Source organism: Armigeres subalbatus, unplaced genomic scaffold (assembly GCF_024139115.2).
Source record: "Armigeres subalbatus isolate Guangzhou_Male unplaced genomic scaffold, GZ_Asu_2 Contig245, whole genome shotgun sequence".
Classification (NCBI taxonomy): domain Eukaryota; kingdom Metazoa; phylum Arthropoda; class Insecta; order Diptera; family Culicidae; genus Armigeres; species Armigeres subalbatus.
The window spans coordinates 340,907-357,367 of record NW_026942982.1 but is presented as its reverse complement, the minus strand read 5'-3'; the positions used below and the strand labels follow the sequence as shown (position 1 = coordinate 357,367).

Sequence of the window (16,461 nt, the reverse complement as noted above, 5' to 3'; positions counted from 1 at the left end):
TGCTCGTTGCTAAGAAAAACCAGAACCGCTATATAAATATTCATATAATTCGATAAAATAACAACAGATAATCGTAACATGATAACCAGGTATCCATCGATCTTAAAACTAGTTATGTAATAGATTTGTGGGGCATTACTGACACTATTTTAATACGATTTCATTCGATCAATAATTTTACATTCAAATTCCAAGCATTATGGTACGAGCACAATTAGTTCTTGGAATTTGTTTTGTGATTTCCTAGACGTGAATTTTCATATAATTTCGAACCGTTTGAAGTTTTCATCAAAATTCGTAACAGTTTCTGAAACATTTTTCGTTTTTAGCCCAATCTTACCCTCTAGGCCCAATGTCACCCTGAACGACGGTATCTTAAAATGAATGAGATTGATATGGTAGTATGTTGCTTCGTTGAGAAAAAAAATTAACACGACTGCGTACCACATACAAAGTGAAATTATAGACACTTTTTTCGTGCAACCGAATTGCCGAATATGCTATTAATGTGACTCAATTTTTGGGTTAATTTATTTGACCGTGCAGGGCTTAACTTTTATACCACTTTTTAGTTCCGTGTCGCTTTTCTCATGTGACAGAACGATGTTCCCCATACCAGTTATACAACTTTGGCGAGAAGCAAGGGGGGCCAACTTTTTGCTTGGGTTTCTCTTCGGAGTTACACTTATGTTATGTGCTATCATTCCACTCCAACAAGTTGCATTCGATGGGGGACAAGCCCTAGTTGATCACTGACCATATAGGTTTGGCTGAAGATTAGCTATACAGCGTTTGGAAAAGCCGTAAGGTAGGCAATTAATTATGATGTGTGTTACACTAAGGCGGGAGCAGTAAACATATGGCTGTTGCTACAAGCATAACTGTCTCATATTGATATGGATTCCAATTCAATGTGGGACAATTATGCTTCCGCCGGCAGTATAAAAGTAGACAAGTAAGTATACACTTTTTTGAGGTGGTGATCTAGTTTAAAATTAAAAATCATCTTAATCAAAACTGAAAGATTTTTTTTTCATATTTGAATATTTTTTAGACTTGCGGTTGTTTTAAGACTTTTTAAACTAATAGGTTTGTTCTCTACTCATAAAGCTTACACTTTGGCAATGTTATGTCAAAATTTATTCATCAGAGCAGTTTTCACATCAAAAAGCGGGGTTCAACCCTCGAAACGTTGACTTACAAAAGCAACAAATATTGTTCAAAGATAGTTTACCGCTTTCCTATAACCAGCAGTTCTAAAGCATTTACCTTATTCCAGTCTTTCTGGAGATCCGTTTCGTTTGATTGATAGCTTTACAATTCCATACAAGCTAAGCGCAGACTTCTGTTAATATTATAAATGGCCTCGTTGAGAGAGGGCGCTCCTCTGTTTCCCGTGTTTACTGTGTTGGGGCCAATCCCAGCATGGTGTATCTAACTTCCTCTGGATCACGGGCAATGTAGTCCTTGCAGACAGCAATGGCATCCTTCAGCAGAGTATCCGCTGATGTTTCCCCATGCGGGACCGGGAAATTCTTCCTTCCGTCCAACTCGTACAGCTTTCCGTCATGATGAACAAATGCGATGAAGTGGTGATAGACTTTCTCGTTAATATCCGGTGCAGGCGTTTGCCCTTCGTTGGCAATGATCTCGTGTGTTTCGGTAAAACCGCCATCATTCTCAAGCAATTTTCCGCGCTCCTCCGGTGACTTATCTTTGGCCGCATCCAGATAATTTTTGATCACGCTTCCTTCCTCCAGTTCGATGTCCGGGTTGTTTAGCACAGCATGAACCAAGGCAATCGTTCCGCATGCGTTGTGTACGTACTGACGCATGTAGAAAAGACCTGCGGGATACTCCATGTTCTTGGCCTTTAGCTCGGCATCCTCTTTGGCACGAAATTCTTCATTCTGCAGAAAAAAATAGAATTTTGGAAATTGAGAGTGACATTATGTCGAATGAATCGTTACATGAAACTTAACAGATTTCGCTCTCTATAGTATAGTTGGTACATTGAACAATTACTAATGATATTTATGTTTTTCTTTTGAAATCCATATCTGCAATGTTGAAAAAATCGAGGAGAGGAATCCTTGATTCCACTCTTTTAGACTAAAAACAAAACCATGAGGATTATTATTTCTGGCCACACCAATCTTTGGTGTAGCGGCTGGAAGCACTACCTCTTATACAATGCAATGGAGCCATATCAGCCCGATCAAACTGAGACGTTATCCAAGCTGTCACAAAACCTATCAGCCAAGGAGAGAATTGGATACAGCGGATTGTCAAATGCAACATCGTGGTGTGCCAAGCAAATTATTTTCAAAATTGATAAAACTAGCTTAAATTACTAGCGATTGTGGACCACAGTGCAATTGTGCAGTTGCTCTTGATGCTCGTGATAAAGGACGAGAGCGGTAAGCGTTGAATTATGAGGAAGCAAGATAGGGTGCATCATATCGTACGACGGATGTCCTACGAAAGGCTGAAACACATAAGGCTGAATACTCATAAGGCTGAACTCAAAAGGCAGAAATCCCGAAAGGCTGAAAGTCTCAAAAGGCTGAAAGTATCAGGAGGCTGAAATGTATCGAACGGCTGAAATTGATAGGATGAAATGAATCCCAACTATACGATATGTTGAACCAACTATATTAAGGGTTGTAGGTCATTTGGCCTAAAGTCGTTTGGCCTAAGGCCGTTTGGCCTAATGGTCATTTGGCCTAAAGTCGTTTGGCCTAATGGTTGTTTGGCCTAATGGTCGTTTGGCATAATTTGAAAAACGTAAATTATTCTTTGTAGTAAAATATGTGAAAATGTTAATATTTTATTTAATGCTACTTTTGGAAATCCACATTACTATTATTGGTGTATAACAACATCATCCGATAATCATCGTCAGTCACATACGATATGTACACTCCCGGCCAAAAGTTTGGGTTCACCCTCAAAAAATATAGGCAAAATTTTTTGGTCGTATTTTCGCCGTCTTACATCCGATTTCGGGTATTGTTAGCTCGATACAAAGAATTTGAGTAGATCTTGCACCGTAAGTATTTGAAACTAATAATTTGTAATTTTTTATGTACTAAAATATTACATTAAGATACTCATTTGTCTTATTATTATGTTGTAAAAATATGTTGATTTTTATCTAAATTGAGCCCACAAAATTACGAAATGAAAAGTGAGATGGAACCCAATTTTAATCATCTTTGAGGGACGTTGATCATTTTTAGGCGGAAAATAATTGTTTTTTTTTTAAATCAAAATGTTTAATCAAGTGCATAGAATGACATTGTATAGGCCAAAAGTTTGGGTTCATTAGCCGTTCACAATTTTAGCCGAATATTGTCTGAAGTACACTGCCGTGAATCGCATATTTTTCCCATATGAATAGGAAACCCAGCAAAGATGGGACAGATATGCGATTCACGGCAGTACAGTTCTTGATGTTTTGTTTGGAAACTCACTTTCTTCAATGTATATTTTGCCTGAAATTATACTAAAAAAGATGATTAAAATTGGGTTTCATTTCACTTTTCATTTCGAAATAAAATTCTGTGGGCTCAATTTTGAGAAAAACCAACATATTTTTACAACATAAATATAAGAAAAATCAGTATCTTAATGTTAAAACAGGCCACAGTGTGTCTAGCACAAAAAGTGAAGAAATGTTAAAGTATCATAAGAAAACAAAAACCATTCGATTTTGGCAACATAAATGTTCCGAACGTGATGCCAAAATCGAATGGGGTCTGAGTTTTGACATTGTATAGGTAACATACAATCTTTACAATATGGTTGACACCTTCTTTAAAGCATGAGCTGTTCTTTCTAGATTTACTGCATGTTGCTTTGGTATTGCATATGACAAGCATTTTCCAAAAATGTTGATGCCTTCTTTGAAGCATGATCAGTTCTTTCAAGTTATACTGTTTTCATATGACGACATTGCCAAAATATATCTGATTCATTGTTTTTTATACCTTCCTTTTTATAAATTCCTGGTTTTATTGTATTATAAAAGTGATTTGCAATATTTTAACGTTAGTTTGTATTACGCTTTTTGATCACATGCACAAGGTCTTATTTTTTTATTTTTTTTTTATTTTTTATTTATCTTCATCTTCAGTGTTAACTGTACAGACTGGTTTAAAACTTATATGCTAACTTATATGCCTTGTGGCACTCCGGATGGCGTAGGATATGTATTGGATGAGACAGTGCCTAATTTAACGAAGGATGACCTACCAATCAGGTAAGAACGCAGCCAAGTGACAATCCAGTCAGGAAATCCCAAACGTTCTAATTTCTTTAAAGTTAATCCGTGAGGAACTTTATCGAAAGCCTTCGAAAAGTCGATGTAGATACTGTCAACTTGACGTCTCTTCTCCAGGTTAGAATTCAGCATGCTAGTGTAGGTCATCAGGTTTGTTACAGTTGAGCGATTTCGTACAAAGCCATGTTGGTACTCAGAGATAACAGGTTTAGCAGCCACATACATACGTTCATGAATCAGCAGTTCTAATGTTTTGGCCAGACAACTAAGAATCGAGATTGGACGATAGTTCTCAACATTATGGGAGCTACCCGCCTTATGAATTGGAGTAACTGTTGATATTTTCCACTCATCTGGGAAGACTCCTAGCGCAAGCGACATGTTGAACAAAATGCAAACCGGCAATCCTAATACGTCAGCACATCGTTGAATGAAAACAGGAGGTAGTCTATCTGGACCTGGACCTTTAATGGATCGACAGCTCCTAATGTTTTTGAAATTTCAGCTACGGAGAATGTGGGGCGCGGGAAGTTCATGTTGTATGATGGAAGAGAGTTAAGAAGGTCTGCCGAATCTGGAGGAGGATTCGTATTGTACACCGATTTGAAAAAACTTGCGAAAAGCTCAGCAGATTCAACGATATCATTTGATGTAACATCAGCAAAACTCACAGTGGACAACATCGCATGCGATTTTTTCCTGGTTTTGACGAAACGCCAGAAAGCTGACGGGTTCGATTTAGCTTCATTTTGTACACGGTGAACATACTCACGAAAGGTAGACGACACGAGATTTTCGTACTCCGATTCAACGGTTTGCAGAAGGGCTCTGTTTGTCGCAGTCCGGTTACGGAAAAACCTGCGACGCGTTTTACGAAGTATGTTACGTCGATGCTGTAGTTCAGCGTTCCACCAGAGTTGCTTGTACGTCTTCCGAGGTAAAGATCTACGAAGAGGAACATGCCTGCTTATCGTGTCGAAGACCGCGTTGTAGAATAATGTAATCGAGGTGTTAATATCGTCTCCACTGAGTATCTGGAACCAATCAAGTGAATTAAGCTCGTTCTTCACAGCCTCGTAGTCACAGCGAGAGAAGTCAAAATCGAAGTCCATTCCTTCCACTGCACATTGGAGATGATGAACCGGGTTACGAAAGTCCAGACGTAGAACGAACGGGTTGTGGTGCCGGTCAGGGCTTAAAATTGAATATGGTGCTCCAATAAGCTCAGCTTCGTGACAGTCGCTTACAAATGCCAAGTCAAGAAGTCGTCCGTTTGAATTTGATACATTGCAGATTTGCTTCAAACCACTAGCTATCAAAGTTTCAGTTAGAGTTAACTCCTGCTCGGAAGAATTTTGCACCTACAAAAAGAATTTCATATAACAATATATTTCAACCGTTTACGCCTATATGTACCTATTATGCCAAACGACCATTAGGCCAAACGACCATTAGGCCAATCGACCATTAGGCCAAACGACCATTAGGCCAAATGACTTTAGGCCAAACGACCTTATGCCAAACGGCATTAGGCCAAACGACTTTAGGCCAAACGTGGCACAATCATATTAAGCGGTTGGATAATGAATAAAGAATAGAGAATTATGAATAAAAAATTAAAAATAACAATAAAGAATAAAGCATAAAGAATAAAGAATAAAGAATAAAGAATAAAGAATAAAGAATAAAGAATAAAGAATGAAAAATAAAAAATAAAGAATAAATAATAAAGAATAAATGATAAAAAATAAAGAATAAAGAAAAATGAATAAAGAATAAAGAATAAAATTTGCACAGAGAAGAAGGAAGGAGGAAAGAAGAAGAAAGAAGGAAGTGAGAAGGAAAAAGATGAAAGATTGAAGAAAGAACATAGAAGAAGGAAAAAGTAAGATAAAGAAGAAGACGGAAGAAGGGAGAAGGAAAAAGATGAAAGATTGAAGAAAGAACAGGAAAAAGTAAGATAAAGATGGAAAAAGGAATAATGATGAAGCAAGAAGAAACAAGGAAAAAGGAAGACAGAAGAAGGAATGATGAAGATGGATGAATGAAGAAGGAAGAAAAAAGAAGGAACACTAATGAAGAAAAAAGAAAAGGAAGATGGTAAAAGAAATATGAAGGAAAAAGGTAAAAAGGAACGAAAATGAAGGAAGAAGAAAACAGGACGAAAGAAGGAAGAAATAAGAAGAATGGACAAAAGAAAGAAAAGGAAAAAAGGTTGAAAGAAGGAATAAGGTAGAATAAAGAAAGAATAGAGAAAAAGGAATAAAGAAAAAAGAAAAAGGAAGAAGATAGAGGAAAGAAGACAGAAAGGAAGGAAAACAAGGAAATGAAAGAAGAAAAAACAAGGAAAAAGAAGAAGAAAGAAATAAGAAAGCAAAAGGAATGAATGAAGAAGGAATAAGAAGAACAAAAGAAAATTAAAGAGGAAGAAACCATAAATAAGAAATGGGAAGAAGAAAGAAGGAACATGGAAGGCACAAGAAGGAAGAAGGAAATATGAACAAGGGAGGAAGAATTAAGAAGGAAGAACTAAGAAGAAAGCTAGAATGAAGAAGGAAGAAAGAAACAGGAAGAAGGAACAATGATTGAAGAAGAAAGAATTTTTTTTATTGAATAAAAAAAAGAGGTAGAAGAAAAAAGGGAGAAAGAAGTAGGAAGAAAGAAGAAATAACATGGAAAAAGAAGAAGGAAGAGGAGAGAAGAAAAAAAAATAATAAGGAAGTAATCTTATCAAGAATCAAAAACTAAGAACAATAAAGGCTTGTTCCTTTCTATGTTACCTCAAATTTTTTTGAGCTGTATTTATAATACACTGCCAAAAATATCTATATAAGATATATGTGTCGCCGTTATAAATTTTTGCAATAGCTCCACCCTAATATAATCGATATAGAACCACACATAAATTAAATAATTGCTAATTCGAAACCACACATACAGTTTATTTGGTTATATATTTTATTAGCTGTTCGCTTGAAGAATAGTTATGTAAGCGCTAATATACATCATAAGTTAAATCTATGGATTTTTGCCAATAAATATGTGTGGATTTTTAGTAGTGTAGACTAAAAAATAAGAATTCCGTATAAAAATCGAAAGACAACAAGAAGTCGCAAGCAGGTTGCGGATCGTTTTAGTTTGTGCCCCTATTAACGTCAAATGTGAATCCTTCCACTAAAACTGGTTTCTCATGATTTTTCTGCCTTTCGAGTTTCAGCCTTTTGTTATTTCAGCCTTATGTGAAATTTGTACATTTTCAGCCTTTCGTGTTCAGCCTTATGAGTTTTCAGCCTAATGTGACCCTATACGACAATTCCGATAGTTGGAGCCTACCGCCCACCCTGAGATCATCCAGAAACGGTTTTAGCTGGTGTAGGGGGCTGGAGCGGTTTACCTCTCGTTTCTGCCCCAGTTGGTGGATTTCTTTATTGAAATGATGATTCTGAACGTGCTGTATGGCATTGGAAATTTTCAGTGGTGTCAAACGCTTTGTTAATCTATACTCACGGTGACAGAAGCGTAGCATACGAGCTGTAATGCGTAGGAGTAGTTGGAGATTCGGGTAGTATTTGGTAAGCATAGCATCGAGGAAAGGGTTTTCATAAACAGCTAGGTAGGTTATTGCAACCGACCGTTGTTCTCTTTCTACTTGTCGTTGTTGTGTGATGTTGAGAGCGGCGATAGAGTGTGTTGGGTGAATGTTGGTTGATTTGCCCCAAGCCGGTCCATGCTACCAAAGAGAGTTGCTAATCATTTGCTCGGGCATCGCTCCGCGTGAGATCAAATCTGCTGGGTTGTTATGAGTGTCGACGTGCTGCCAGTTGATTGCAGGTAGATGAGTAGTGATCTCAGCCACTCGATTGGCGACGAAGGTCTTCCACCGCGATGCACCACCATATATCCACGATAGTGCTACCGTCCAGTCTGAGCGTGTGCGTACTTTGTGGAAGGAAATAGATGTTGCAGCCATAACATTCGCCATCAGTCGTGCTAGTATCACCGCCGCGCTTAGCTCCAAACGAGGTAGTGCTAACAATTGTTCGTCCATTCCCGATAGGTGCTGTTTTAGATTTTACACACAATAGGTGCGATGATGCGTTGTTGTACTTGTCCACGGTTCGAATATACACGCACGCAACCATGGTCCGCTCGGAGGCATTACTGTAGCCGTGCAGAGAGATACGGTACGCACCTTGCATGCCGATCAGTACCTGCAAATATTGAAAATCGGAAAGATTTTGCACAAACGAGAGCCAATTTTGAACCAAATCACCGGGGAGACATTCATCCCAGTCCACCTTCAGTTTCCACAATTGTTGCATGACCAGCTTTGCTTTGACGACTATTGGTGCCAGCAATCCTAGCGGGTCGAAGATACTGGCAATTTGTGAAAGCTTGGTCCGTTTTGTGGGCTGAAAGATCTTGTTCGGTGTGTAGAAAAACTGGAATACGTCGGTGCACGGCTGCCAGTTGATGCCGAGGGCCTCAATGGTGCGCGTATCGTTGACCTCGATCGGTAGTTTCACTTCTCGATCTTCTGCTGGGATGCCATTGAAAACCGCTGGACTATTTGACGCCCAACTCCGCAGGTGGAAACCACCGGCGGCGAATATGGTTGTTAACAGCTCAAAATTATTGCTTCGTCATCCAGCACCAGTCAACGTGAGTGCTCTTTTCTGCCTTTGCTACCGCTGCCGGAAATTGCTCTCTGTGGGATTCCAACAGTTGCTTTGTTCCGTAGGTAACCGTGTTTAGACGATATTCTTTCACCGGCTCGTCACAGGAAAATCGCCATAAAATACGTTGGAAATCATGATCCGTTTCATGTACCTCAGCTTTATGTCACCGGCAACCACCACTGCTGAGAACCGAAATCGTAGGAGAATATTAACAATAGAGTCCTGCAAAACGGGCCCAGTCATCAGCACATCATTAAGGGATTTTCCGCTGGTGGTTTTCACGGAGGCATCGAAGACGACGCGACATTTTGTTGTTGAACTATCCTCCTTTACCACACAATGATGATATGCCACAGCTAACAGTATTCCTTAAGAAACGAATGGTACTCTTGCTTGAGATAAGTATTCCGATTCAGTTTCCTTTCAATGCAAGAATGGTAAACGGACAGTATATTTTCCAGAAACGTTTCGAGTGTGCTTGTAGAAGTGATCTTCACACTGCCTTTCTTCTTCACTGAGTTGCGGTGCCATTTTCGAATACTCCTCCAACTCCCAGAAACGACGTAATTGCTGATCAAGGCTGTTATCGGCAGTAGCCAACAAACACGTTGGTGACGATGTGTTCGGTGCTACATTGGTATTACGAACGCGACCAGCAACAACCCACCCTAGTTTGGTGTTGTGCAACGTTGGAAGATTGTCGTCAGGAAAAAAAAGTTCAACCCCAAGCAGAACGTGTATTTTACCAGGAAAGTGAAAGAGGAGGTCGGCCAGATTGATATCTGTTGGGATGCGCCAACCGTCGATATTCGCTGGTTTCACTGGGAGCGTTTTAGGGATTTTCTCAAGCACCATACACGGAACTGTGGTTCGATAGTCTGAGCAACGGGATGCTACAACTATTTCGACGCATTTATCTACATGAGCGGGAGTTGATAAGATATCTTCTAAATCATGGTTTCCAAAACTGTGGGTCTGTGTGTGGTGGGGGGTCGCGAGCGGATTGTTAATGGGTCGCGCAGAACAAATATTAATTGCAGCTCGAATGCCGAACCTTTTGATCAATTTTTCAGGAACATTATTTCAAGTTCAAACCGCATTTTATTTTAAATATCCATCACCACGCTATTTTATTTAAACATTTATGCCTAAAAGCTGTCCCCTTAATGAAGTAAAATAAAAACGACAAACAATACCATGTTCGTCATTTTTTGCATTTGTACATGTAAGGGAACGTGAATATTTTTTTATGTGGAAGAAGCCGAAACAGATGACATTCTGATTCAATTAATGCTTAATACTACTTGGTAAAATGCATTTTTTCATAGGTGAGTCGCGAGACATATAGAATTTTGCTAGGTGGGTCGCATACCCTAAGGTTTGGGAAGCTCTGCTAGATCCATATCGGCCTCCATTCAATCCAGATTCAGTTTTCTACACAAACTTTCACTTATGAAAGTATACTTGAGACGCGCAATCCAAGACGGCGCGACAGATATGCGGCCGCCCTTGCTTATCGACATTAATGGAAACGGTGGCGAGTAGCACGTTAGATGCGTCGAAATTAGCAGTGGAATCAAGAGCCGAAATCAACGAGTGAGCAGCCGGACCACCGCTGGACTGAGCTTCATACTACGTTGATTCAGTTTTTCGTTCGATGGGGGACACAAGAGCACCATGCAGCAAGGTGTGGTGGAATTGGCCACATTTCCGACAATTTCCTGATTTGCATAGTTCCCCGAGATGCTGCTTTAAACAGTTGCGACACAACCTTTGTGCCCTAACCGCAGAAAATCTTTCCTCTGAGTTCATATCAATGAATTTCCCACACTGATAGAGTTAATGGGGCGATCTGTTACACACGTCGCAGTTCGGATACACGTTCGTGGCGACGAATGTTGTTGCTCCCCTACACGATGGCTTCATATGAGGCTTGTAGGTAGCAACGGATCGTTGCTTGACGGGCTGTGCAGATTGCAAAGCAAAACTGCGGGAGTCGATGAACGCAAGGAATGCCTTTAGGGTTACGGCTGTTTCGGGCATATCAGCAATCATCTGGTACCAGAGCTGTTTGGTTTCATGGTCGAGATTTTTCATGAGAATGAAGAGTAGCCACGTGTCACGATCCTCTCTCTGCATAGAGTGCGAACGACTTCATCAGAGACATCATGTAGAGAGCGAAACCCATCAGCAGACGGTGATGTCATCGATGGTTGATTCAGAAAGCGTTCGATGTGCCTGTGGGCTATCTCGAGTGGTTTATCGTAGCGTGACTGTAGCTTTTCCAGAGCAGGAGCGTAATTTGCATCCTCAATTTTGAGATGCGAAATGAGCGACGCCGCTTCACCGGAGAGATTGGTTTTGAGATTGAGATTGAGTATAATTTTCGGCTATCTCTTAGGGAAGGGTTCTGATCAACCATGCTACGAAATAAATCGATGAAAGATTGATTTCACTGAACACAGGCAAATTCATGCGCGGTAGTTTTAGATCCGACAACGGTATGGCAGATATAGCTCTTAAAGCAGCAGAAGATGTATTCGCGCCAACAGACATTCGATCTGACATTAGCCGATGTAGCTCGGCTTGCTGATTGTTGATTAATCACCGCACTGTTCGATCGCTCTTCTCTACTGCCATAGCGATCTTTTATCACTTTTAGCTCTTTTAATAGTCGATTTTTTAAAGTAAAATATACACTTTCGAAATTGCACATCGATAGCATCTTTGTATGTAGCGTCATCACTACTAGCGTCCAGAATACTTTTGTGCACTGTGCCATTAGCGGCCCAAATATCACCGAGCATGTCTAGCTCCGTTTGATTCTCGGTTTCTTCAGTCGTTTCTGAATTTAATTTGGTTACCACATCGGATATACGTTTGATCCGAGGATCAAGGGATTTTCGTTCACGGACTAATTTCTCCATCGTACAATAGCTTACTCGGGCCTCACAGAGAGTTTGTTCGATCACTGTATCACGGATAGGCAGTTCCACTAAAGACCTTATGGCGGGCGACGAGGCCTACATTCAATACTGTGGTTCACGGCGAGAAATTTCGCATCCGGCTCGACAGGACCATATGATACCGTGAAATTCTAAAAAACGCCGGCTAACTACGGGGTTGTGCTCGGGAAGAAAAAGTGACACAATATTGATCGGAATTCTGAGAAGAACCCACCAGAACTCAAGAAGCTTTCTCCAAAACTCTCAAGAAGGATTCTCCTGAACTCCTAGAGAAATTCTCCAGAACTTCCAGAAGGACTCTTAAGAATTCCCAGAAAAATTCTGTACAGCTCTCAGAGGAACTCTCCAAGCCCCCAGAAGAATTCTTCAGAATTCCCAGAAGAATTCTCCAGAATTCATAGAAGAATTCTGCAGAACTCTTAGAAGCATTTTCGAAAACTCCCAGAGAAGCTCTCAAAAAACTTCCAGAATATTTTATAAGAACTCTCCAGAATTCCCAGGGAAACTCTGCAGAACTTGCAAAACAATTCTTCAGAACTCTAAGAAGGATTTCCGAAAACACCCAGAGAAACTATGGGGTTGTCCATATACCACGTGGACAGTTTAGGGGGGAATGTATGGCGAATTGCCACGGTCCATAAAATTTTTTGAAAATTTATATGAGCAGTTGTCCACGCTGAGGGAGGGGGGTATCTGAATCTGACCAAAAGCTGTCCACGTGGTATATGGACAGCCCCTATCCAGAGCTTCCAGAAGGAATCTTAAGAACTCCCAGAAGGATTTCCCCATTGGCGTAACTAATGCAAAATTCTAGGGGGGCTAACTTTTTTCAAACTTTTCTATTTTAACACTCATAACACAGAAAGTTTACCATTTTCGCTCGATTCAACTGATGTATATTGTTGGTCTACCAGATATCAATGTAATGGACGACTTAAATATTTCAAATGATGTTCATCGACGCTCAGCCCTGTTACAAAAATCTAGAAATCTCGTAGGATTTCTAAAATCCTTGATAGGTACAGAAAACCATAGGTGCTGGGCTAACCGTAAATAGAATGTGAAGCACGATCCTGATTTTTAAAGGATTTTTTGATTTGCTTCGAACCTAGAATACATTATAAATTAAATATTGAATAAATTAGTTAGTTAAACTCTTTTCGCCAGCTTTGAATTCAGTGGCCTGACAATTCCTACGAGCTTTAAAACGGCGATCTAACCACAACAAACCAACGTTTCTTTTCTGTTAGAATAACTTCTAGGATGATTTAAAAAAATCAGGTTTACATCCCAATACAACTTATTGGTCGTTTATTTTCAATTTAGTTTAAAAAAAACTAATTAAATCTTTTCTCTCAGTAGGTCTGTTTTACGCCTACTGAGACATTTTCACTGGTTTCATTGCTGCAGCGACAATAGGAGTTTAGAGAATTAAATAGTATGCGGAGTTTCTAAAATCCATCCGAAAGAATACAAAGTTCTTTCTTATTCAACTTTCAGTTACCTCTACTTGAAATCTAATAGTTCTACCGAACCTTTCTCAAGAAGCCTACAGTGATAATCAAAATGCGCTGCATCTTTTAGGATTGGTATTAGTTGGGAAGGTTAAGATCATACGCTCGATTTAGATAACAATTACTCACAAAACCCTGGAAAAACTTGAAAATCTCAAGGAATTGTCCATTATCCATTAAGTACTCGTAATACTAATAAATAATATATTTTTAAATTTATTTGTTGATGAGGTATTTCCAATGGTATTTCATAAGTTATAACGTGTTTTGAGGGATCTAAATTTTGTCGTGAGCAAGCCTTATAACAATTGCTCGAAGTTCAAAAACTTAAGCGAATAGATTGCTGTAGTGTTTCGAAGAGAGTAATTGGATAATGAAGACAATCCTTACTCTGCATTTACCCCCGTATATAATCAGTGGACTAGATATGCGTAATACTTATACAAAGTAACAATTTTTCTAGGGGGGGCTAACCAGATCCTAGGTGGGGCTATAGCCCCTAGCCCCTGTAGTTACGCCAATGGATTTCCCTGAACTTTCAGAGATACTCTCAAGAATTTTCAGAAGGATTCTTTAGAAATTCCAGAACTATCCTCCAAAACTCCCTGAGGAACTTTCCAAAAAGATTCTACACTGACTTGCGATTCACGGCAGTAAATAACTCCCAGAAGAAATCTTCAGAATTTTCAGAAGGATTCTCCAAAACTCGCAGAGAAACTCTCCCGAAATTCCAGAAGAATTCTTTAGAACTCTCAGAAGGATTCATCTGAACTCTCAGAGGAATCCTACAGAACTCCCAGAAAAACTCTCCAAGACACCAATAAGGATTCTTCAGTACTCAAAGAAAAATTCTTCAGAAGTCTCAGAAAGATTTTCCAAAACTCTCGAAGAAACTGTCCAGAACCTCCAGATGGATTGTTGAAAACTCCCAGAGGAATTCTCTAGACCTCCCAGAACAATTCTTCAAAACTCTCAAAAGGATTCTTCAAAATTCCCAGAGAAAATTTCCTGAACTTCCAGAAGGAGTCTTAAGAAGCCCCAGAAGGATTTTTCAGAACTCTCATAGGAACTCTCAAGAATTTCCAGAAGGATTTCTCAAAACACTCAGAGGATCTCCCAGAAGAGCTCTCCAGAACTCTAAAAATGATTTTTCAGTACTCCCAGAACAATTCTTCAGAGCTCTCAGAAGGATTCTCCAGAACTCAAAAAAAAATCTCCAGAACTTCCAGAAGGATTGTTGAGAACTCCCAAAGAAACTCTCCAGAACTCCAAGAAGGATTTTCCAGCACACTCAGAGAAACTCTCAAGAACTTCCAAAAGGATTTTCCAGCGCTCTCAGAGAAACTCTCCAGAACTCCCAGAACAATTCTTCAGAGCTCTCAGAAGGATTCTCCAAAACTCAAAAAAAAAAACTCTCCAGAACTTCCAGAAGGATTGTTGAGAACTCCCTGAGAAACTCTCCGGAACTCCCTGAAAAATTCTCAAGAACTCTCAGAGGAACTCTTTAGAACTTCTAAAAGGATTCTTAAGAACTCCCAAAGAAACTCTCCAGAACTCCAAGAAGAATTTTCCAGTACTCCTAAAGAATTCTTCAGAACTCTCAGAAAGATTCTCCAAAACTGCCAAAGACACTCTTCAGAACTTCCAGAAGGATTGTTGAGAATTTCCAGAAGAATTTTCCAGAACTCCCAAAAAACTCGTTAGAACTCCCAGTAGCATTTTCGAGCACTCTCAGAGAAACTCCCAAGAACTCTCAAAAGAATTCTTTAGAAATTCCAGAAAGATTCTGCAGAACTCCCTAAGGAACTTTCCAGAACGCTAAGAAGAATTCTTCAGAACTCTCAGAAGGATTCTTTAAACTCCCAGAGTAACTTTTCAGAGTTCCAAGAAAAATCCTTTAGTACTCCCAGAACAATTCTTCAGAACTTCAAAACTTCCAGGATTGTTGAGAACTCCCAGTGAAACTGTCCATAACTTCCAAAGGAACTCACAGAGAAATTTCTACAGAACTCGCAGAACAATTCTTCAGAACTCTTACTCTTACTTACCCTAAGTGCTCACAATATAATTGGTCAGGGTTCTACCACACCGCACCAAGCGGCTTTTTGACTGACTTGTGACATTTTTACAAGGAAACGGAATTATTTTCATTTCATACGTACATTTGTTATGAGGTATCCTTAGTTATAGGGTTGAGGGATATCCGACACGATTTGTGATCAATTTATTAAATCTGCTAAACGAAAGCTGAGTTTTTTTTTTTGCGTTTGGTGCGATTATGCATAACCCTGACCAATCAATTTCAAAATAGCATGACCAATAGGGTGACCAATCAATTTCAAAATAGCATTGGACAAATTTGGTGATGTTATTCCAGTAAAGAAAAATAAAAGAAGTTACTACAAATCAAATTTCAAAGTAAAATAAAATACCTATCTTGTTCTAAACTAATTAGATCAATTAGATGGACATACAAATGAAACTTACCACCTCCGAACAAGGGAACAGGAAGATTAACGATTTCAAAGGCTGTGGTACGAAAGCCAATAGATCTTCATCCGTACCGTAGATATCGACGATATTCCACAGCGGTGAAACTCCGAGTTTTTCCAGATATTTGTTCAGTACCTTGCAAGAGATGATTTTATTTAAACAATCAAATAAATAGTAGGAAAAAATGACCATACGTACATCCGGGTTCGATTCCAAAGGCAACCAAGTGGCCATTTTGGGTAAGATTGCACAAAACTTTGACCAAAAAATACGAACTGCAAAGCAACACTTCTACGCTACCTTTAATTGAATTTCTTCGTCCTATAATTTAATTTACGATAATATCGATGAGTAATGGCATACCAAGGAAAAGATATTTTAGCCGGCTCTTTGTCCTTGTCCAGCCAAGAAGCGCAGAAAAAGTTGATTAATCACTCCCACGAAAAATAAATAACAAACCAAACCGGCAAAACGGAGCCAACGGAGCCAACGGAACGAGCAAAACAAAAAAACGCATACGTCAA

At 39.3% G+C, this 16,461-nt stretch overlaps 1 protein-coding gene across 2 annotated transcripts; it reads right to left on the bottom strand.

Moving 5' to 3' along the window:
* Positions 1-1,117: 1,117 nt before the first annotated feature.
* On the bottom strand, positions 1,118-16,422 carry LOC134203825 (ubiquitin carboxyl-terminal hydrolase-like). 2 transcript variants are annotated; one of them, XM_062678673.1, is made up of 4 exons: positions 16,301-16,422; positions 16,136-16,237; positions 15,932-16,072; positions 1,118-1,910 (listed from the first exon to the last, which is right to left on the bottom strand). In XM_062678673.1, the coding sequence occupies exons 2-4, from the start codon at positions 16,169-16,171 to the stop codon at positions 1,401-1,403; spliced, it is 687 nt and encodes a 228-aa protein (XP_062534657.1). In that variant the 5' UTR covers positions 16,172-16,237; positions 16,301-16,422; the 3' UTR covers positions 1,118-1,400. The 2 variants fall into 2 exon arrangements, with proteins under 2 accessions (XP_062534657.1, XP_062534658.1); XM_062678674.1 differs by having other exon boundaries at positions 16,136-16,228.
* Positions 16,423-16,461: the final 39 nt, after the last annotated feature.